The sequence below is a fragment of the Oncorhynchus masou genome, chromosome 18, assembly GCF_036934945.1.
Source record: "Oncorhynchus masou masou isolate Uvic2021 chromosome 18, UVic_Omas_1.1, whole genome shotgun sequence".
Lineage (NCBI taxonomy): Eukaryota > Metazoa > Chordata > Actinopteri > Salmoniformes > Salmonidae > Oncorhynchus > Oncorhynchus masou.
In genome coordinates this window covers 63,648,626-63,672,601 of record NC_088229.1, presented here as the reverse complement: position 1 = coordinate 63,672,601, position 23,976 = coordinate 63,648,626, and the positions used below count along the sequence as shown (strand labels likewise).

The 23,976-nt window shown below is 43.1% G+C and overlaps 1 protein-coding gene across 1 annotated transcript in view; it reads right to left on the bottom strand.

Moving 5' to 3' along the window:
- LOC135505104 (wings apart-like protein homolog) overlaps window positions 1–23,976 on the bottom strand; it is a 49,839-nt gene that overhangs the window by 12,379 nt on the left and 13,484 nt on the right. Inside the window, exons 4-13 of the mRNA XM_064924196.1 lie at window positions 23,469–23,812; window positions 20,558–20,682; window positions 15,263–15,355; window positions 14,122–14,292; window positions 12,349–12,485; window positions 12,062–12,173; window positions 11,624–11,857; window positions 7,688–7,799; window positions 1,834–1,931; window positions 1,349–1,425 (exon numbers count right to left, since the gene is read on the bottom strand). Of these exons, the coding sequence (XP_064780268.1) occupies window positions 1,349–1,425; window positions 1,834–1,931; window positions 7,688–7,799; window positions 11,624–11,857; window positions 12,062–12,173; window positions 12,349–12,485; window positions 14,122–14,292; window positions 15,263–15,355; window positions 20,558–20,682; window positions 23,469–23,812 (1,503 nt within the window). The remainder of the gene's footprint in view (window positions 1–1,348; window positions 1,426–1,833; window positions 1,932–7,687; window positions 7,800–11,623; window positions 11,858–12,061; window positions 12,174–12,348; window positions 12,486–14,121; window positions 14,293–15,262; window positions 15,356–20,557; window positions 20,683–23,468; window positions 23,813–23,976) is intronic.

Here is a 23,976-nt window from a genome sequence, read left to right as displayed (position 1 = left end):
GACCCTCATGACCAAGGCCTCTATGTAGGGAACAGGATGACCCTCATGACCAGGGCCTCTATGTAGGGAACAGGAAGACCCTCATGACCAGGGCCTCTATGTAGGGAACAGGATGACCCTCATGACCAGGGCCTCTATGTAGGGAACAGGATGACCCTCATGACCAGGGCCCCTATGTAGGGAACCGGATGACCCCCTCAACCTCATGACCAGGGCCTCTATGTAGGGAACAGGAAGACCCTCATGACCAGGGCCTCTATGTAGGGAACAGGATGACCCCCTCAACCTCATGACCAGGGCCTCTATGTAGGGAACAGGAAGACCCTCATGACCAGGGCCTCTATGTAGGGAACAGGATGACCCTCATGACCAGGGCCTCTATGTAGGGAACAGGAAGACCCTCATGACCAGGGCCTCTATGTAGGGAACAGGATGACCCCCTCAACCTCATGACCAGGGCCTCTATGTAGGGAACAGGATGACCCCTCAACCCCATGACCAGGGCCTCTATGTAGGGAACAGGATGACCCCTCAACCCCATGACCAGGGCCTCTATGTAGGGAACAGGAAGACCCTCATGACCAGGGCCTCTATGTAGGGAACAGGAAGACCCTCATGACCAGGGCCTCTATGTAGGGAACAGGATGACCCTCATGACCAGGGCCTCTATGTAGGGAACAGGAAGACCCTCATGACCAGGGCCTCTATGTAGGGAACAGGAAGACCCTCATGACCAGGGCCTCTATGTAGGGAACAGGATGACCCTCATGACCAGGGCCTCTATGTAGGGAACAGGAAGACCCTCATGACCAGGGCCTCTATGTAGGGAACAGGAAGACCCTCATGACCAGGGCCTCTATGTAGGGAACAGGATGACCCTCATGACCAGGGCCTCTATGTAGGGAACAGGATGACCCTCATGACCAGGGCCTCTATGTAGGGAACAGGAAGACCCCTTAACCTCCTTTATTTATTTTACCTTTATTTTACTAGGCAAGTCAGTTAAGAACAAATTCTTATTTTCAATGATGGCCTAGGAACAGTGGGTTAACTGCCTTGTTCAGAGGCAGAACGACAGATTTGTACCTTGTCAGCTCGGGGGTTTGAACTTGCAACCTTCCGGTTACTAGTCCAACGCTCTAACCACTCTGCCGGCCCTCATGACCAGGGCCCCTATGTAGGGAACAGGATGACCCTCATGACCAGGGCCCCTATGTAGGGAACAGGATGACCCCTCAACCTCAATGAGATGCTGTCTGGCGATACAGGTGATAAATGCAATACACAGTCTGGAGCTTAATGCACAACACACAATGTGTGTGTGCGCGCATCCATACAGACCACTTACTTGGCTGAAGAGCAGATAAGCTGGGAGTCCTTATAAGCGATCAGGTAGCCCTGGTTCTCTGGGTTGTGAACAGTTACCTGCACAGAGCAACAACAGAGTTACAGAGGAAATACAACACTTTATCTCAAATCAAGTGAACGCATTACTGCACACAGAGCCCCTTCTAGAAGACTCCCACTGGATTCACTGACTGAGTTGATCAATAAGCGCAGGCTTAGTGCCAGGTTTGCACACACACACACACACTAATCTAGCCTCAGCAGACCTGCAATCTAAACTTTCACTCTGTACTCGGGCTGAGATTGAAACCGAGCACAACTGTAGGCTTAGGAGGCATGAGCAGCTGTTACTAAGATCAATATTTTCCATGGATACTTTATAAATGCCATTAAATACGATCTAGGAAGCGCTATGAGCGGGGCCCCGATTAGGAATCCAGCCTTCTGGTAGCCAGAAGTGTCCAAGACATTAGTATGTGTACTCACGCTCTCCAACACCCGTAGACACCTCTCAGCTCCCCACAGTGACGCCATCAGCTTCTCCTCATCATCCTCGTGGCGCAGGTTCTGCACACATTCTTTTACTGCAGAAACAAGGAAAGTCAGTTCAACCACAACCACCTAAATTAGGTAAGAGTTTGACCAAAACAATGGAAATGCCACGTCATGGCCAAGTCCGCCCTTGGAAGATAGATCGAAAATATCCTCATTGCCTGCCATCAAAATTTGCCTACATTTAGGCTATTCTTTATTAGTGATATAAAAAAAACATATCACAATATTATTTTGGACGATATCATAGCAATACTGTAACTCAATGTAAAAAATAAATTGCTGGGTAGCGTTAGCTAGTGCTAGTCGGTTGTGCCTGTGCCAAAACACCGGTATTTATCATCCTATAGCTTGTTCTCCATCTTTTTAAATAATGAGCCAACATGTTTTCAGCACTTTTATTTCCATGACTGACCAAAATGAAATTTCTACTGCCCTCTCATCTCTGCAGCATACATAGTGAGCAATATGTTTGGAACATCAAATCGCAGTATCGAATCGCAACACATACAGAATCGTGTGAATCTCAATACATATCAGCATCGAAGTATGGTAATAATATATTGTGAAGTCTGGCAACTCCCGACTCCATTGTTTATATGTGTATTTCACATTACGTTGGGGTACAAATCTGACTATAATGCTGGTATGGATGGCTCAGTCTCCATAGCAACAGCTACGCTTGGGCTGCTCTGCTCAATGAAGAGACATAAGAGAGCAGTTAACGACTTGTCACTCAACTCCGACAAAACTCAAGGAACATTTGTGAAATAATCTCCCTCTATATTTCACAAGGTTGAAGCACTTCTTGCATCATGTTCTGATCTTAATGAGACATGAAGATATCACTTAACCAGAGCAACTTAGACCCTACCCGGCCCTAACCTACTGTATAATGTCGGGGTCCGTTGGGCTCAGGGAGCAAAGCTCTAATGTCGACTCTAATACGTTCATGTCATCACCACCAATCAACTGCATTACACCTAAGAACGACTTCAAATACCACCAACGATTTCCAGTGGTGTAAAATACTTAAGTAAAAAAATACTACTCAAGTCGTTTTTTTGGGGTACCTGTACTTTATATTTGACAACTTTTAATTTACCTTTCACTCCATACATTTTCCCTGACACCCAAAAGTATGTTACATTTTGAATCCTTAGCGGGACAGGAAAATGGTTCAATCCACGCATTTATCAAGAGAACATCCCTGGTCATCCCTTCTGCCTCTAATCTGGCAGACACACTAAACACACATGCTTCGATTGTTTTTGGAGTGCGCCCCTGGCTATCTAAAAAAAGAAAATTGCTTAATGTAAGAAATTTGAAATGATTTACAATTTTATTTTTGATACTTAAGAATATTTAAACCCAAATCATTTCACTCTAGTAATATTGAGTCATTTTCTAATAAAAGGTATCTTTACTTTAAGTATGACAATTGGGTACTTTTCCCACCACTGCCGATGTCTATATCATAGCTATGCCCAACAGCTTATCAGAAGAGGAGTTAGCATTTAGCAAAAAATGCTAAATCTGAAAATTACAACTTAGAAATATTATGGATTGAAAACAGCCAAATTGGATTTTAACCAGACTGTGGGCCTCTAGAAACACAAATACAGTGGCGTGCGAAAGTATCCACCCCTTTGCCATTTTTCCGATTTTGTTGTCTTACAGCCTGGAATTAAAATAGATTTTTGGGGTTTGTATCATTTGATTTACACAGCATGCTTACTACTTTGAAGACGCAAAATATTTTATTGTGAAACAAACAAGAAATAAGACACCAAAACAGAACTTGAGCGTGCATAACTATTCACACCCGCAAAGTCAATACTGTAGAGCCACCTTTTGCAGCTGAAAATCTCTTGGGCTATGTCTCTAAGCTTGGCACATCTAGCCACTGGGACATTTGCCCATTCTTCATGGCAAAACTGCTCCAGCTCCTTCAAGTTGGATGGGTTCCGCTGGTTACAGCAATATTTAAGTCATACCACAGATTCTCAATTGGATTGAGGTCTGGGCTTTGACTAGGCCATTCCAAGACATTTAAATGTTGACCCTTAAACCCCTTGAGTGATGCTTGAGCAGTATGCTTTGGGTCATTGGCCTGCTGGAAGGTGAACGTTCGTCCCAGTCTCAATTCTCTGGAAGACTGAAACAGGTTCACCTCAAGAAATTCCATGTATAAAGCGCCATCCATCATTGCTTAACTTCTGACCAGTTTCCCAGTCCCAACCGATTAAAAACATCCCCACGGCATGATGCTGCCACCACCATGCTTCACTATGGGGATGCTATTCTTGGGGTGATGAGGTGTTGGGTTTGCGCCAGACATAGCGTTTTCCATGATGGCCATAAAGCTAAATTTATGTCTCATCTGACCAGAGTACCTTCTTCCAAGTGTTTGGGGAGTCTCCCACATGCTTTTTGGCGAACACCAAATGTGTTTGCTTATTTTCTTCCTTTAAGCAATGGCTTTTTTTCTGGCCTCTCTGTGGAGTGTACGGCTCAAAGTGGTCTTATGGACAGCTACTCCAATCTCCGCTGTGGAGCTTTGCAGCTCCTTCGGGGTTATCTTTGGTCTGTTGCCTCTGAATAATGCCCTCCTTGCCCGGTAAATGAGTTTTTGTTGGCAGCCCTCTCTTGGCAGGTTTGTTGTGGTGCCATATTCTTTCCATTTTTTAATAACGTATTTAATGGTGCTCCGTGGGACGTTCAAAGATTCAGATATTTCTTTTTATAACCCAACCCTGATACGTAGTTCTCCACAACTTTGTCCCTGACCTGTTTGGAGAGCTCCTTGGTCTTCATGGTGCCGCTTGCTTGGTGGTACCACTTGCTTAGTGGTGTTGCAGACCCTGGGGATTTTCAGAACAGGTGTATATATACTGAGATCATGTGACAGATTGCACACAGGTGGACTTTATTTAACTAATTATGTGACTTCTGAAGGTAATTGGTTGCACCAGATCTAATTTCATAGCAAAGGGTGAATACATATGCATGCACCACTTTTCCGTTTTTAAATTTTAAAACAAGTTACTTTTTCATTTCACTTTGCCAATTGACTATTTTGTGTATGTCCATTACATGAAATCCAAATAAAAATCTATTTAAATTACAGATTGATATGCAATAAAATAGGAAAAACGCAAAGGGGGATGGATACTTTTGCAAAGCACTGTAGTGACAGATTTGATTAATATCCACCTCATTTGACCAGCTTTGTTTTGAATAGGCACCAATCACTGCGTCCGTGTTCTATCCCCCAACAGTCTGTGTTCCATTGATCTCTTATCCCCATCCATTCTGGTATCGCTGAGCCAAAATGTCCACCCAGCTACAACTCCTTTTAAGAACATTGTTTCATTGTGTTATGGAATAGGTTAGGTAGATGGCAGACTACAGCTTACTACCACTTCCACACTCCATTCCCCCTGGTGGCAGCAGCAAACATGTCCAGACGTTGAGCCTGGTTGATAAGCACTTTAGGTGCTGCCAATTAGGGTGATCGTGACTAAGTGTCCGAGCTGTGGATTTGTTTGGTGGCCATTTCATTCGATGTTCAGTCATGCATTGCTCTGATGCCGGAAAATGAAGGAAATTCACATGAGCACCACAATGCTCCACCCATGCTCTACCAAGGTTTCCCAGCACACAGCTTTGACCCACTACAGGAGCTATGTTAGTCTATTGTACTTCAAACAATGTGTAGGCAGGTTGCATAAGATAAACGGTCTCAAACCATTGGTCTCTCAAGTCTCCACCGTTCTCTTCTCCATAGAAGCAAGACGTGCGCACTCGTACACACACACACACACACACACACACTCCCCGTCTATAGCCACTCAACAAAGCTCTTTTAAGAGCAATGTAATAAGTGAAAATAAGCACAGACCGTGTGTGCACTGTTGTGTGTTGGGGCTGGGAGCAGGGTGTCAAAACTATACACTAAAGTGAATGGTCAAAATGTCTCCTCCGAGAGGCAAACCCAGGACCTTCAATCTCGGTGACATTAAATGTTACGCTACAAACCCTGTCATGAACGAGTTATCTTGAAACTATTTCAAAAGGACAGTCTGGTAATGACAGGAAGCTTTCGTTGCGCAATGTTTCTGTTCATTCACGCAGTACTGAATGAATGTTGATTTCTCTTGCTTGGTAAAAAATAAAAAATAAATACAAAAAGTCTAAAAACAGTCACACAGCCAACCAGGTTACCATGCATGGCATCATCCTTTGAATACGCAAAGGTCACGCAAGCAAGCAATGTTTGTGTTGTTTCACCTGGGTGCACTCCCACCCCAAGGATACTTTTCACTTAGATGGCAACTTCAGGTTTTAGAGAACATATTGAAAAGTAACTTGACACTGATTGTAATCCACGTGTTGTGGTGACTATGACATTAAGAAAATTGCATTGACAAAGGGAGTGTACTGAATCAATGCATAAGGTAAGGGTTGCATAACATTAGCTAGCTACATGGCGAAGTAAGCCAGATTGACCAGTGTATGTAATAACGTTAGCTAACGTAACATGAACAACACCCATTGCGTGTTTTATACATTAGCAGTGTGGCAGTTTCCCAAAGTTTGGTGTTGACTAATAACTTTACATACTTTAGCTAGCTGGGCTTTGTGGAAGAATGTCAAAATACAGCACGCGTTAGAGCCTTGTTGGTTTCTAGCTAGCTAACGTTCCTGGCTCATGTTAGTTGGCTACCTTAATGGCAATATAGCGAATATCCTTGGCTGCTCTTATTTGTGTTTGTGCTTTGATTACATGCAAGTATCAAGGCCAACAGTTTAGACAGATGACTTCAGCCATGTGAAAAACCTTCCATAGCAAAATAAAGCTAGCTTCCTTTGCTTGTAGCTTGCCTCTCATACAACTGGTGTTAGCTAGCTAATAGCACTGTTGCTGCGTAACCCAACTGCTTTCGTCCGGTTTTCGAACTCAGTTTCGGCTGAAAAGACCTTAGCATTGTCAGAAATGCCTTAGCATTGTCAGAAATGCCTTAGCATTGTCAGAAATGCCTTAGCATTGTCAGAAATGCCTTAGCATTGTCAGAAATGCCTTAGCATTGTCAGAAATGCCTTAGCATTGTCAGAAATGCCTTAGCATTGTCAGAAATGCCTTAGCATTGTCAGAAATGCCTTAGCATTGTCAGAAATGCTAAACAAAGGTAGAACCTCGTTGGTTCTTAAAGACAGAAATGAGCACGTAAGGGATAAATTATACATTTAATAAAAGCTGTTACACCTACAAACTTGGTCAATCTAAAAAAATGAAATATAATGGTAACTTTATGTACGCTACATTCTCGTTTTAATTCAAAGTCCAGAATTTGAGCTAGGCGAGCGCAGAAAATACTAAATTGCTCAAAGTCTGATGTGTGGTTGTTGGTAACAGCCAGACTGCTCATGACGAGAGGCGGGGAGTGTGCTGCGTCACTCCAATTCAATTGATTTGCGAATATTCAACATTGTGTCATATTGGCTTAGATATGATGGTAGGGAGATTTGAATTTGACATTGAGCTTCAAGCAATGCCATATTGAACATTAGTATACTGCCACAGTGATTCCACCATTTGAGATCTCCTTGATTTCCCCACAGGTAGTCATGAGTGAGCTTCAACAGGGCTGTCTGTATCCAGACAAACATAATGAAAAGGAACACACATAAAATACTAATAACATTCAATACAAATCCCTTCGGGGTGTTTAGCCTAGACACAGAACAAACAGTTTCAGGGTAATGTGGTGTAGGTCTAGCTCACCTTTATCCACTATGTGGTCCAGACCTCCCAGAAGCCTTAGCTCCTCTTTAAACCAGTCCCCGGCCCGCTTGGAAGTCAGCGATAACAAGGTCTCCATGGCTAAATGCCCCGTCTGCGTGCACAAACACATACACAGGGAGTAATGAAAACACATTTACACCACACATACAGGGTATAAAATGGACATTACTGACCGTGTACTGTGATTTAAAGAGGCCAACTATGACAGACAATAACAGGAGGAGAAACAGGAACAAAAATATGACTTCCTTCCTTCCAGTGAAGGGGGGTGCCAGGAGAAGCTAGTTTGCATGCAGGTGGCGTTTGAATCCAACCAAAACAATACTGCCGTCTCTAATTACATTGTCGATAAAAATAAGCTTTCTAACACTTAAATATTTTAAAGCAAACTGTTGAGCTCAAACGATAAGAGAATCTAATGATTAATTCAACATGGATGCGAACAGTCAGAAATATAAAGAGTGCTTAAACGAATGAAAATAAGTTGGAGGCATTGAGGAGAATGGTCAGTCTGCTCTCTGAAGAATAGGGGATGCATCCCAAATGGCACCCTACTTTTGACTGGAGCCCGATGGGCCCTTATCAAAAGTTGTGCACTACATAGGGATTAGGTTGCCATGTGGGACACCGACTACAACATCAGCAGAGAGGATATTTATAGAGGATGGGAGGGAAAAAAGACAGACATCAAAAGGCCCTGTCATTACGTCAGACGTCCAAATTAATCAGATCAAACTGTTTAAACTTTGCAGTTTGCCAGACCCAATTCAAATACATGATTTCCATTGGCTCTACTGTGCAAAACCAGCGTCAGTCGACTGTTCGTCCATTTCTACAAGGGGATAGGTCACCATTTTTTTTTTAAATGTATACGTACAGTATCAGGCAAAGGTTTGGACACCTACTCATTCAAGAGTTTTTTTTGTTTTTTTTTTACCATTTTCTATATTGTAGAATAATATTGAAGCCATCAAAACTATGAAATAACACATATGGAATAATGTAGTAATCAAAAAGTGTTCAAAGTATTGTTCAAAGTTTTGTTCAAAGTTTTGTTCAAAGTAGACACACTTTGCCTTGATGACAGCTTTGCACTCCCTTGGCATTCTCTCAACCATCTTCACCTGGAATGCTTTTCCAACAGTCTTGATGGAGTTCCCACATATGCTGAGCACTTGTTGGCGGCTTTTCCGTCACTCTGCGATCCAACTCATCTCAATTGGGTTGAGTTTGGGTGGTTGTGGTCATCTGACGCAGTACTCCATCACTCTCAATCTTGGTCAAATATCTCTTACACAGCCTGGAGGTGTGCTTTGGGTTATTTTCCCGTTGAAAAACAAATTACATCCAATCTGGTTTGCGCTTAGTGGGACTGGTGTGTCGCTGCAGAATGCTGTGGTAGGCATGCTGGTTAAGTGTGTCTGGAATTCTACATAAGTCACAGACAGTGTCACCAGCAAAGCACCCCCACACCATCACACCACCTCCATGCTTCACGGTGAGAACCACATGCGGAGATCATCCGTTCACCTACTCTGTATCTCAAAGACACGGCGGTTGGAACCCAAAAACTCAAATTTGGACTCATCAGAACAAAGGACAGATTTCCACCGGTCCAATGTCCATTGCTTGTGTTTCTTGGTCTAAGCAAGTCTCTTCTTATTGGTGTCCTTTAGTAGTGGTTTATTAGCAGCAATTCAACCATGAAGGCCTGATTCATGCAGTCTCCTCTGAACAATTCGGCCTGATTGAGTCTCCTCTGAACAGTTGATGTTGAGATGTGTCTTATTTTAACTCAGTGAAACACTTATATGGGCTGCAATTTCTGAGGCTGGTAACTCGAATGAACTTATCCTCTGCAGCACAGGTAACTCTGGGTCTTCCATTCCTGTAGCAGTCCTCATAAGAGCCTGTTTCATCACAGCGATTGATGGTTTTTGCGACTGCACTTGAAGAAACTTGAAATGTTCCGGATTGACTGACCTTCATGTCTTAACGTAATGATGGATTGACATTTCTCTTTGCTTATTTGAGCTGTTCTTGGCATAATATGGACTTGGTCTTTTACCAAATACAATACCGTTCAAAAGTTTGGGGTCACTTAGAAATGTCCTTGTTTTTGAAAAAAAGCACATTTTTGGTCCATTAAAATAGCATCAAATTGATCAGAAATACAGCGTAGACATTGTTAATGTTGTAAATAATGACTATTGTAGATGGAAACGGTTGATTTGTAACCGAATATCTACATAGGCGTACAGAGGCCCATTGTCAGCAACCATCAGTCCTGTGTTCAAATAACACATTGTGTTAGCTAATCGAAGTTTAGCATTTTATAATTGATCATTAGAAAACCCTTTTACAATTATGTTCCCACAGCTGAAAACAGTTGTTTCATTAAAAGAAGCAATAAAACGAACCTGCTTTAGACTAGTTGAATATCTGGAGCATCAGCATTTGTGGGTTCGATTACAGGTTCAAAATGGCCAGAAACAAAGACCTTTTTTCTGAAACTCATCAGTCGATTCTTGTTCAGAGAAATGAAGGCTATTCCATGCGAGAAATTGCCAAGAAACTGAAGATCTCGTACAACGCTGTGTACTACTCCCTTCACAAAACAGAGCAAACTGGCTCTAACCAGAATAGAAAGAGGTGCACAACTGAGCAAGAGGACAAGTACATTAGAGTGTCTCGTTTGAGAAACAGACACCTCACAAGTCCTCAACTGACAGCTTCATTAAACAGTACCAGCAAAACACCAGTCTCAAAGTCAACTCTGAAGAAGCGACTCTGGGATGCTGGCCTTCTAGGCAGAGTACCTCTGTCCAGTGTTTGTTCTTTTGCCCATCTTAATCTTTTATTGACCAGTCTGAGATATGGCATTTTCTTTGCAACTCTGCCTAGAAGGCCAGCATCCCGGAGCCGGCTCTTCACGCCTATGTGAATAATACATTAAAAAGCCTTTGTTTCCAGCTACAATCGCCATTTACAATATTATCAATGCCTACACTGTATTTCTGATCAATTTGATGTCATTTTAATGGACGAAAAAAAAGGTAAAAAAAGCTTTCCTTTCAAAAACAAGGAAATTTCTAAGTAAGCCCAACCCTACCTTGTCACAAAACAACTGATTGTGGAATTTCTTTTCTTAATGCATTTCAGCCAAATTAACTTTTAACAAGGTATACCTGTTAATTGAAAAGCATTCCAGGTGACTAAGCTGGTTGAGAGAATGCCAAGAGGGTGGCTAATACAAATATATTTTGATTTGTTTAACACTTTTTGGGTTACAACATGATTTAATATATGTTTCTTCATAGTTTTGATGTCTTCGCTATTATTCTACAATGTGGAAAGTAGTAAAAATAAAAAACCCTTGAATGAGTAGGTGTCCAAATATTTGACTGGTACTATCTATATAAAAATGTTATTATAAGTCATGTTTTTTTGTTAACGGTTACAGATACCTCTGACTGAGGGTTTTTCCCCCCAACAACGCAAAAGAGACAGGGCGGCAGGTAGCCTAGTGGTTAGAGCGTTGGGCCAGTAACCGAAAGGTTGCTAGATCAAATCCCCGAGCTGACAAGTTAAAAATCTGTCGTTCTGCCCCAGAACAAGGCAGTTAACCCACTGTTCCTAGGCGGTCATTGTAAATAAGAATTTGTTCTTAACGGACATGCTTAGTTAAATAAAGGTTAAATAAAAAGACAGGAGGACAGAGGGTTGCAGCTAGCCTCCATCCTCTAAGCAAAAACCAGGGTCGTATTCATTATGGAAAAAGAACAGACAAACCGAGAAGGACCACCTGAACTTGTCCAATAGGAAACAAAAAAAATGTGTTTTCCATTACATAACATTTTTAGTTGCCTATGAATATGACCCAAGGAGGACTCTCTCTATACGGGAGACCCGTACCGTGATGTTCTCCAGGTCCAGGTGCTTGTTGTGCACCGTGTCGCACAGCTTGCGGATCTTCTCCTTGACCTTTGACATCTCCTTGGTGGTGAGCTGGTTGTCCTTGGCCACTGAGTGGTCCCCATCCAGCTCCAGCAGGCGGATCATCAGGTCTAGACTGGCCCGGTCCAGGTCCATGTTGAGTCTGTCTCGGCTCAGTATGTACATCAAACTAGCTGTGCACAGGGACAGGTTCTAGAGGGGCGAGGACAGAGAAAGGATATGTGAACCTGATATCCTGACTTTTTAAAGTGGTGTCACTTACGCAGGTTGTCACCAAGCACGAAAACCGTTTGTCACCTGGCAGGCTCCAGTTAACGGACTGAGCTTTTCCACTGATCTGACAGAAACCAAGTCAAGTCAGCCACCGTCTCTGAAGAGGCAGGGGGCTTCACTTACCGGGTGCTGTGGGGCGTCGTTGAGTGTCTTGAAGACCTGGGCCACCTTCCCCCTGGCCCTCAGATGCATCCTGAAGCTGGGCATGGCACACCTGGTGGCCAGACTAATGATACTGCAGGAGAGGACAGATAAATACTGTTTTATTGAATTGAACAGAGGGGGGGGGGGGGGGTCACTGCCTCTGCAAGATCATCAAGCCCTTTACTGCCATGAATCATTACCTTAACCATAATGAAGATGCCAAAGAATGTGACCCTGTATCAGCAGTTAGTGGAAGCTCGTCTTACCTAAGGCAGCGTGTGTTGAGGGGCTGGCCACTCTTCAGGCCGGTGGCCAGGTACTCGAAGTCGTCTGTGAACTCCTGGTTCTCTCCAAACTCCACCACGTCGTTGAAGTGCTTGACATGCTGGACTACCGTGTATAGCTGGGACAAAGAGTTGTTGGGTTCATCAAATCACATAACGTAGGTACTAGATCAAGCTTTAAGCCCAGTCCTGCTATTCCCAGCATCAGAGCTATGCACCCACCAACCGCCTGCCTTGTTGGTCAGGAGCCAAGACCACAAACACAAGACAGCAAATGAAACTGCAGATGGAATTTAAAGATGTGAGATGCCCATTACACTGCTCCTGTCTATGGAACTGCCCACACTGCAGTTCCTAGAAGGGCTCACACTGCTTAGCATGCAAGACACCAATGTAATAAGATAAACAACTACAGATGGTTACATTAACCACTGTTTAGCGATTCAGGGATCCTGCAGTACTGTCTTATAGGAGGTATGGAGTAATCGATACACAGCATCAGAATTCACTGATTCGTTTCAAGAGGCTATTTCTAAATACGATGAATTACACCTGACCAAACAAGATATGTCTGATCATTATCCTTTCAGTTGAATTGGTGCTTTTGTTTAACTCCATTTTCAACATTGTAAACCAGGGCCCATATTCATTAGGTGACCAAGGATCAGGTCGCCCTGTCCAAATAAAACTTTTTCATTATGATCTGGAAGGCAAAACTGATCATAGATCAGCATGTTTAATCCAAGATGATTGATACATACAGCCCCAGGACAATCGCTTGTGTTCTTATAGGCTGTACTTCATAGATACTGAGTTCCAGACACAACCTGTGTTCGAATACCCATACTGACATACTACATACTAAATGAGTATGTATACACACACACAAACATATTAATTAGTTAATTTTAGTATACTGTAAACGAACGGTATCCTTTCAGTTGAGTGTACTAGCGCTACACCTGTCTCCCAGAAGTTGATGCTGTCGCTATGCAACCTCTTGTTAGCATAACAAATTACTAGCTAGACATTTCACAACTTCGGGTCCATTCTTCAATTCAATCTGGAGTGCCAGAGTGCGCTCTGGGCGTTAGTAAATTCATCAGTTATTCTGAGCTCTGGTACACTCGAGAGTGACGAGAGTGCTTTGAAATCGGAGTAGCTAGCCAGAGTGAATTTACGAAAGCACCCAAATGTCCATTGAGAACACACAACTATACCACTTAAGAATGACTGGAATAATCAATAAACGTTGGGTAGTTAGTTAGATAGCATATAGTTAATATACTGGCAAGTTAAATGCATTAGTAGCAAACTAACGTTAGGTAGCTAGCTAAAATCCCGGTACATACTGCTGTAATGATATGCTATGTGGCTAGTAATGATAGCCTAGCTAACAGATTGTTAGCAAACATAACGTGTAAGGTAATTTACTTGAAAAGTCATTATTTTATTTGTCAATTATTTACAGCAAAGAATTTGTATCGGCTCTCGTTGGACTTCAGCTGCATATTTTACGCCGTTTTCTGAAGAATTACATTACAGGCCCTAAAAACATGGGAATAGTGTCCACTGTTAGTATACTTCTTATTTTGGCAAATTTAATACGACATCCCGGAACTTTTGGCATTCTAACTATATCCATTCTATGACCAATAAGCATACTACATACTAAATTTACCTCAAATAGTACGGTTAGTATGAGTACTCGAACACAGCTAAAGTGATGGGTTGCCAGGTAGAACAGAAGCTCACCTCCTTGTGCTCTTTCCTACATTTCAGTGCAGTAACGATGTCCTGGTAGGGCTCAGTGGGGAACGACACAGACTTGATGACTTTGGGAGGCGGGCATGGCGGTGCCTTGAACAGGCCATCGTCTTTGTGAGAGTTAGTAGAGTCCTTGCTGCCCCCGCTTGACTGGCAAGCCTGGTAGATAGAACGAGAAAGAAATGAGCGAGAGAGAAACAAGAGAGGATAAGGAAGGTGTGTGTGTGTGTGTGTGTGTGTGTGAGAGAGTGAGTGAGAAGGGCAGAAGTAGAGAGTGGGTCAGAGGGAGACAAGCAGAACCACACAGCCACCTGCTCTCAGCTCAGTACACTGCGCTGCTGCTGATTCATGCTGTTGAACACCAGCCAACAGCCTACTGCCCCTTACATAAGGCCAGATAAGGCCCAGTAAAAACACTCAGTTTCACACCACACACAGGCTCCGAGTCTCTTCTAGCAGTTTGAGGGAAGGCAAGGGATGAGGGAGTTAAAAGGACCTGTAATATATGGCTAACATTACGGATAAGGAGGAGCGTTCAGAGCGGTACTAACATCATTGGTAAGACGGAGGAGCGTTCAGAGCCGTCCTAACATTATCGGTAAAGAGCGTTCAGAGCTGTGATGCATTTTTAAAAGGATAATGAATTCCAGGAAATGGCACGGTGCCACACATGCATCTAATGACATATGGAAAATGAATCAGACGCAGGGTGCATCCTAAAATAGCACCCGAGTGCACTATAAAAAGGGAATAGGGTGCCAATTGGGACACACCATTAAGTGGAGTGGCCTTAAGGTGGTAAACCACAGTGAAGAGGCCAACTGGAGCATCGTTGGTGGTGGATGGAGGGTGAGAGTGAGGATGGAAAGGGAGTGTCGCATGGAAGTTTTGGGTCGAGGGTATGGAAAATTGCATTAGTGTTCACCATGTTGCTGGTACTTGAACAGAGAGAGCAAGAGAGAATGAGACAGAAATGAGAGTTTGTGGTGCAGTGTTCACCAACTGCAGAAATCTCATACCTCAAACTAGCTGGATAGGCAGGCTGATGGGAGTGCCAGGTCTAGTATTTGGCGTGGGGTTGGTGGGTGACACCGGTAACTAGGGTGGTGATTAGGGGGGGGTTACTCACGGGTGCAGTGGTTGAACGGAGTAAAGGTGGCGGGGGCAGCTCCTCTGGTTCTCTGTTCCAGTGTCTGGCATTGTACACAGCTTTAGTGGGAGACTACAGGTGAAACAGAAACACATGAGGTAAGTCCATCAGGTTACTTCACATTCCATCACAGTTCAGCCCTTCCTGCTAGAACAGTGTTACTTAGAATACATCAAATGAGAATCATTGATCACCACACACTACAACCCAAATGCAACAATATGCTGTGTTTAAAAACAACTAAGCTGATTCAAAGTAGAGTCAATATCTCATAATTCGAGGTGATCTCTGATACTAGACGTGATCTCAATGTCTTGCAACATAGCACCTCAATTCACTCGTCAAAGTAGAGCAGGGGTTCCAAAACTGTGGTGGCCCGTGACCCCATTTTGATAAACATTTCTTTGTGACCCCACCATGTCAAAAGAAGTGATGTAATTTTTTTAATTGGGACTATGCCAGTCTATTACAAATCAGTCTGATCGTACTTCTGACACTATTTTCATCTGAAATAAATATGGTTTGAAGGGACTGAAATGCATCAGAAAGGTATTGGGAAGTTCAGAAGATCATCAGGCAATGATGTTGTATGATTTTCTATGTAGAAAACAACATCATTGATTGTTATTTTTCCCCCAGTCCGATTTAGCACCTGGTCTTGTCCACTCAATTCTAACGGCTTGTGGGCATTGTAGAGGGAAACATTACGCATCAAATCAAATTAAAATTAGTCACATGTGCCAAATACAACAGGTGTAGACCTTACATTGAAATGCTTACTTACGAGCCATTAACCAACAGTGCATTTAAAAAAAAAATACGGATAAGAAAGTATGTACGTGTTCATTAGAGTTTTATCTTTCAAAATATTTTGTAGCATAAACCGTTCAAAAGACAGCCATATTTGTAGGAAGAAAACAGAAACAGCTGTTCACTATAACCGCATCTAGCGGCTACCGGAGGTGACTGATGTAACCCCGGTTCTATGAACCAAGGACAACTTTTCCCTCGCACCCCCATTTAGAGAGAGACGATAGAGAGAGAATATACAGAGAGCAGATTGGATACAAGACATCAGCCTTTGTTGGTTCCTATAACAAAGAAGCCCCAGGGAGAGAGAGAGAGAAACTAAATGAATGCCTATTAAACCACCAGAGGCAGTCAGGACTGCTCAAACAGCAGGACTGACTGGAGACAACAGCCAGCGCTGTGTACATACACACACAGGCATGGGTATGCACACAGTCACGCAAACCTCCTCTCTGCTTAAAGGGAGCCCATTGGCTCAGCCTGTTGCTGGGATATTAATAATGAATCAAAGAAAAAGGAGAAATAGAACAGACATTGTTGTCGGAGGACAGAGCACTGCAGGAAACAATGAAAGGAGACGTTCATTTAGGCCCTCTACTCTTAACAATGATCCTAATCAAGAGGACACAGACAGGAAGATTCAACACCCACCCCGCACCCCACCCCCATGGGAGTGTGAGCTCATGACAAAAGACATTTTCTGTAAACATGGGCACTTATCGGTCACGCGCGCGCACACACACACAAACAAACACGAGAAGGTCAGATACAAGGAAATGAACACTTGAGCCCTCCCCAACACTGCAAAATTACGTCATGTTTGACCAAGGCCCTCTGAGACTAGTGGAAGTAAACACAGACACTTAGCAGAAGACTGAGGAGCTGTCATTTAAAGCTGTAGGTGGGGTTCAATTAAACCATTCAACCAGCCATCAGCTGTTGTGCTCCAGGACCACTCAAGACAGTAACAGCAGCCCTGCTCTGGTCTTATGAGAGATGGGCAATTCCATGATAACGGAAATACGCTGAGATTCCGATTTGTCACTTAAAAAATGTAAACCAATCAAAAAACATTTAAATCAAAGTTTAACCATAGAACAAGGACTACTTTCAACAACTTCCACCACAGAATATTTTACAAAAACATTTACAGGAAGAACTGTGCATATACAAAGTTTGTCAATTGTCCAAAGTAGTCTTTGTGCATGTAGTTGTATGCTTTGTTAAACTGAAATCAATCGTTTTTGTTTGGTATACATTGAAGTGAAAAATCGGAATCCCGGCTTAGTGATTCTGATACCGTGGAACACACCACATGCAAACATACTTGTATGACTCATGACCACACCGTCTCACACACGCGCGAATGCCGTTAAACCTCAAATGAGCCTCAGATTTAAAAGCTGTCGTTAAAACACCAAAACAAAGTTGTGAAAGAAAACAGAAAAAAATCCACTTAATGTTCCTTCCAGCCATCAGCCAACCCAACCCTGGAAACCAGTTCGTTTTGTTAAAGACAATCACAGAACGTGTGGAAACAGACAGAGGGCATTACTATGTATGAATCCAACATGACAACCTACACCACACATAGCACAATATGTGACCAGGGCCCCTAATGTACTTCATATATAAAGGAATAGGGTGCCATTTGGAATGTACACTACCAACAGCAAGGTATCTGACAAGATTATTGCCTCTTTCTCTACCGTATTCAGCCCAGTCTTCTACGCCATGCTGTCGGTGAGCCACTGAAGTCATTAAGCCAGAGTGAGAATGATTATGATGAGGAGTGGGGGAATGCTGGGACTTTAAACACCTGTGCATCTCTACCGAGGAGAGAATTGGGCTTGACACTATAAATAACCTGTGGCGCATTCTTCGGGTTCTCTGCAGGATATTTTAACACGGTGATATGCAGAGTACGGCGTAACTGCCATATCCTGCAATATAGAGCAAAAAAGACAAAAAAAATATACATATATTATTTGGGGAGAACCCTGATTCTAATTGAATTACTTTTAACTGTCTGAAATGAGTCATTACCAACCATCATTAACACCCACAATGTTAAACCCTGTGAGGAGAATAGCGCTCAAGGTAGGTTAAAAATGTTCTGAGTTTTCCTGCAATCCAATGCTGCTGTTTTAAGCGGGCCAGCACCACCCACCCAACCAACATGCATCCTGTTACCGACGCCTGGCCTGCAGAAATCATTTTCACGGCGCAATGAGAGCACACAAGCTCTTAGGTTCAACTGTTGCATGTATAAAAATGCCCAACATCCATCTTGTGCACAAACATTGGAGCTCAAAGCCAATCCAAGAGAAGGCAGGAGCCATAAGCCTCCCCTTAGGCAACAGGCACACAAACAGGAAGAGAGGTTGTTTCAGCAGAACCAGACACAATAACAGATTGAAAACAGGAAGAGGAATCCTAGAAAAATCTATAAAGCAATAATAGCAAGACTTTTAGGAGAGATATGGGCCAAATCACAGCCTGGGGACAACCACCAGGGAGATAGAGAAAAAACAGCCAAGTTAACTAGAGGACTGAGAGTGAGGAAGATAGACAAAGAGTTGAAAAGAGTGGGGGCAAAATGAGAGTCGGTAGATGTATCATATCCATGATTAATGTAGGAGAGCCAGCCTGGCTCAGAGTCTAGAAGTGTGTTGTGAACAGAGGGGAGGGAAGGGCAGCCTTGGATTGTCCATAGGCAGCAGACAGAGCCCTAACCAGCCTGACAGAGAGCTACTCAATAAACAACACACTCGCTGTTCAGCCACATCCACTCATCCAGACTGGAGCAGTGCTAGGTGCCCATATACAGAACTGACATGAATTAGTCAGAGACCACATGATAATGATGGTGGCCATTAAATCAACCTCGAACATCTGACAGCCTAAATCAACAGATTGGCATACGGGCAACTCTACAGTAACAGAATGATGCGGAGACTCCGATGTTTCGCTTTAAAACGTACGTCAAACCAAACTCCATGCACAAGGCACACCGAAAATTCGACTAAAACACATTTACTTCAAGCACAGTGCAGATGAAAAGCTTGGTAACAGAATGAACGCACAGAGAAAACCGTCATTCTGTTACCAAACTTTGCATCTGCACTGTTCTTCAAGTAAATGTGTTTATTTTCAAATTCAGTGGAAATTGTTATAAATCGTCCTTGTGCATAGCATGTTAAACTTGACAATCATTGGTTGTTGTTTGGCATACATTTTAAAGAGACAAATACAGAGGCCCAAAATGTACATACACAAATAATGCATCAAGCACAACTGGTTATATGAATGAAAGAGGGAATTGTTGGATTATTATGCAAAACAGCAGCATTTTTTCTGTCATTTGTAAGCAAACCGCATGAGAAGAAGATAGATTGTTATGCATCCAATTCAAATCGGTTTTTTGTAAGGGTTCTTTAGTTACAGGCTATGCCCCAAATGGCACCCTATTACCTACATAGTGCACAACGGGGCCCTGGTCAAAAATAGTGCACTATATAGAGAAGCGTGTGCAATTCAGGACATGTCCATGTAAACTGCATGCGCCAGAGTGCCACTTCACTACCCCTGCAGTTGGGCCAGATGCAATAGAAAACTCTGCCTTTTGATTACTCATGAATAGCCAGGTCCTTTTGGAGGGCTATTGTTTTTCAAATGAGTTCAGCGCTTTTATTATTTTACTTGCATGGAGTACATTACAGGGCTATGTGTGAGGAATCTCTGAGCAGAAAACACCTGCAAAGACTTGGAAGGCACCGTGGCACTCCACAGGTTTGTAGTAGCCCGAATGCAAAGACAGATTTATGAGAATACACCTAAAATGTGCAAGTTGCATCCACAAATAATGACTATATGAACCATTGTATGACCTATAACCTGTACTTAACAACCTCAACACATAAAATGTGTCTGATTTTTCCACAAAATGATTTCACATTCCATTCTAAACATGGCCTTGTCCTTAAAAGATCAATAGTGGAGCACTTACAGATGAAGTCCATCTAAGCGAGATTGGAGAACGGGCATTACTGGTTCTCTGGATGAATAAAAAATAAAATAAATGATCGTTGTTAGGTATGCAACTCCAGCTAAATGAGTGGAGTCCCATAGGTGGGGGCGCTTCAGTACCGAGGACCAGAGACCTTCAGTGACAGCTCTCATCGCTCCATTCATCCACATACAAATAATCCAACAAGCCGTTTTGGCCTGGCATCTCAGCAGCGCATACAGAGTGTAGTCTACTCATTCTCTGATGAACGTTCTGGGTCTAGTTCATTGGGCACCAAACAGACTGAAACAGGGAGGGAACTACCTGGCCATGTCAAATAAAAATAGCTTTTTTGTTTTCCGTTGGAAAACGTTTCACTGAGATGTGTCGCTGTGGCCTGATGAACACGATCCTGGACTTGAGTGCAGGGAGAGTTGCCATAGAACACTTCTTACCTTTTTGGGGCCACTGAAGATCTTCCTATTGGTCTCCTTGGATTTCTCCACCTGTTTTGCCTGAGGTCTCCTGGGCATCTCTAGGCCCACAGAGGCAGAGTTGTCCTCTGGGAAGTCCATCACATCTACAGGGGACATGCCAAAAGGTGTGTTAGAAATGGACGGGAACATCACAGTTCATTACCAAGTCCATAGAACTACATAAACAGAATCCTATCGTGAATTATAAGATCTGTGACGAAGACATTACTAGCCTAAATCGTTTGAGTATAGTAGATTTACATTTGAGTCATTTAGCAGATGCTCTTATCCAGAGCGACTTACAGAAGCAATTAGGGTTAACTCTCAAGAGTCGATGTTCGTGCCCCGCGGAAATCTAATTAGCGTCCTTAAAAAAATCCACATCAAAATCCATCAGGTTAAGCTAGACGTGTTTTTTTATTTTTTTTTAACATGGGCTGCGTCTCAATCCACTGCACTCGCCTGACGTCCGAACAGTTTGGGCTACACACTAATCCCTCTATGGAAAGGTGAGTCGCTCACGAACATGTCGGTTGTTTTGCACTAGGATGCCCACAAGCCTCTGAAGACAAGTCTAAAAGGTAGCCAGGTACCAGTTTTTAAAAATGAATGGAAGTATATATGTAGATGCTTTAGGCACTAAACTAAGGGGTCAATACATGTAATAAATAAATGAAGTATTTCCCTCAGATATAAGACAAACATGCCCGGACGAACTTCCTTTTGCTTTTTCTGTGACCGTTTATCCATGTACAAAGCATGTCTATGGGCTAATAGCAGTAAAGGCAAATTCAAGGGTTCAAAATATTTTGACAATTTTGTATACTTACAGCAGCCCTAAAATTCCAAATCAAATCACTAAATGATCGTTGGTAACACAATTCCTTGTTGGCTTAGTAGAAACCCATATGTTAGCTTTAGCAAGGTGTACACTACACAATTTTGGCCACAATTTATACTGAACAAAATATAAAAAAGCAACAAAGTTAAGAGTTCATACGGAAATCAGTCAATTGAAATAAATTCATTAGGACCTAATCATTGCATTTCACAACTGGTAATACAGATATGGATCGATTGGTCACAAATACTTTAAAGGTAGGGGAGTGGATCAGAAAAACAGTACCTGGTGTGACCACCATTTGCCTCATAAATCGAAGCGCGACACATCTCTTTCACATAGAGTTATTCAGGCTGTTGATTGTGGCCTGTGGAATGTTGTCCCACTCCTCTTCAATGGTGTGCCAAGGTGCTGGACATTAGAGGGAACTGGAACACGCTGCTAAACACGTCAATCCAGATCATTCCAAACATGATCAATGGGTGACATGTCTGGTGAGTATGCAGGAAATGGAACTGAGACATCTTCAGCTTCCAGGAATTGTGTACAGCAACATGGGGCTGTGCATTATCATGCTGAACATAACGTGATGGCAGCAGATGAATGATACGACAATGGGGCTCAGGATCTCGTCAAGGCATCTTTGTGCATTCAAATTGCCATTGATAAAATGCAATTGCGTTCATTGTCTGTAGCTAATGCCTTCCCATAACACCACACCACCATGGGACAGTCTGTTCACTACGTTGACATCAGCAAACCGCTGATGCACATAACGCTATAAACATGGTGTGCGGTTGTGAGGAGGGTTGGACATACTGCTAAATTATCTAAAACAAGGTTGGAGGTGGCTTATGGTAAATAAATAAACATTAAATGATCTGGCAGCAGCTCTGGTGGACATTCCTGCAGTCAGCATGCCAATTGCACACTCCCTCAAAACATGAGACATCTGTGGCATTGTGTTGTGACAAAACTGCACATTTTAGTAGTCTTGTCCCCAGCACAAGGTGCACCTGTGTAATGAGCATGCTGTTTAATCAGCTTCTTGCTTTGCAACACCTGTCAGGTGAATGGATTATCTTGGCAAATAAGAAATGCTCACTAACAGGGATGTAAACAAATTTGTGCACAAAATCAGAGAGAAAGCTTTTTGTGCTTAAAGGAACTTTTCAGGGATTTTTTAATTTCAGCTCTTGAAACATGGGACCAACAGTTGGTGCGTTGTTCAGTGTTGCTGACCCAGACAAGTGGGATGCTCGTTTAATGCGTGCGGTTCAGAGACGCAATCTGAGGGATACCAATCTAGTCTTCGAGCAGTTCCAGACGTCCCGATATTTTCAAACATTTGATTTTATCAGCACAAAATCTGCAATGCTCCTGTAGTGTGATATGAGCAACAACAAGTTTTGAGAACGGTGATCAGCAATAGCCAATGAGAGCTCGCCAAAAAAAGCCAGTGAAATTACATTGTTTCGCATCACCCAGAATGTGTAGACTCGAGCTGGAGCGATGACTAGTACAAGTATGTGTTTGTACTTGCCTTTAACCAAAGCCAAAGGGTAAAATCTTTACAGTTCTGAAATGTATAAGCAATGTTATTCAATTCAAATTCAAAATGATATTTCAACTCCGTATGACAAGCGTGAATGTCTGAGAATGCTTATGCTACTTTACTGCACAGCTAGTAGCTACGTTAAATCTAAGCACATCCTTGTTTTTGTGAGACAACTTGGTATCTTGAATCCTCACAACCAAGTGAAGAATCGTGCAGTGTGATCCATCTGTGCCACATAGTTTAGTGCGCACCACTACTTTGGCAAGACAACTACAGGAAAGAAGGTTGTTTAACGCAAGAAGCTCAGCGACGTTAGGATTTTGAAAGTTGTGTCGTGTCCACCAGGCTTTAGAAGTGTGTGTGTAGAGAAATCCATGTTCTTGAAATTGACCTTGACTGAGTCTGCCCTGTACCGATGCTTGTCTGAGTGTGTGTGTGTGTGTGTGTGTGTGTGTGTTACTACTGGCCTCGCCTGAGGCCCTGTGCCTGACCTGAGTGGCTGCTGGTCCGACTGTCCAGCTCCTCGCTGGCGGACAGGGGGCTGTCCACCCTCATCTCCATGGCAGCAGCAGAGGCAGCATAAGCTGTGGCTGCAGCCGCGGCAGCCCTCTTAGCCTTCCTCCTCTCTTTGGCCTGGGAGCCCTCGTCTTCGTCGCTGTCGCTCCCGCTCATATCGTCAAAGCCAAAATACTTGATCTTGTAGTTGGAGCTGCCGGATGCCACAGGGTCGGCACTGGCTTCCTCCTGGGTGGCACCACGGCCCGCTTCGTTTTCCTCAAAGCCAAAAAAGTCCAACTTGGTGTCTTTCTTGGTCTTGCTCTGTGTGGGTCTGAACCTGGTAGAGAGAAGCAGAGAGAGAAGTTAGAACAACCTACACATATCCAATGTCTGAGCAGGTGCGAGATATGGAAGGATGCATGTTTATCAGGAAAATAGAAAAATCCAAACACACATTTGAGATCATAGCCTATACTGCAGTGTGCAGATTATTCCCACAGG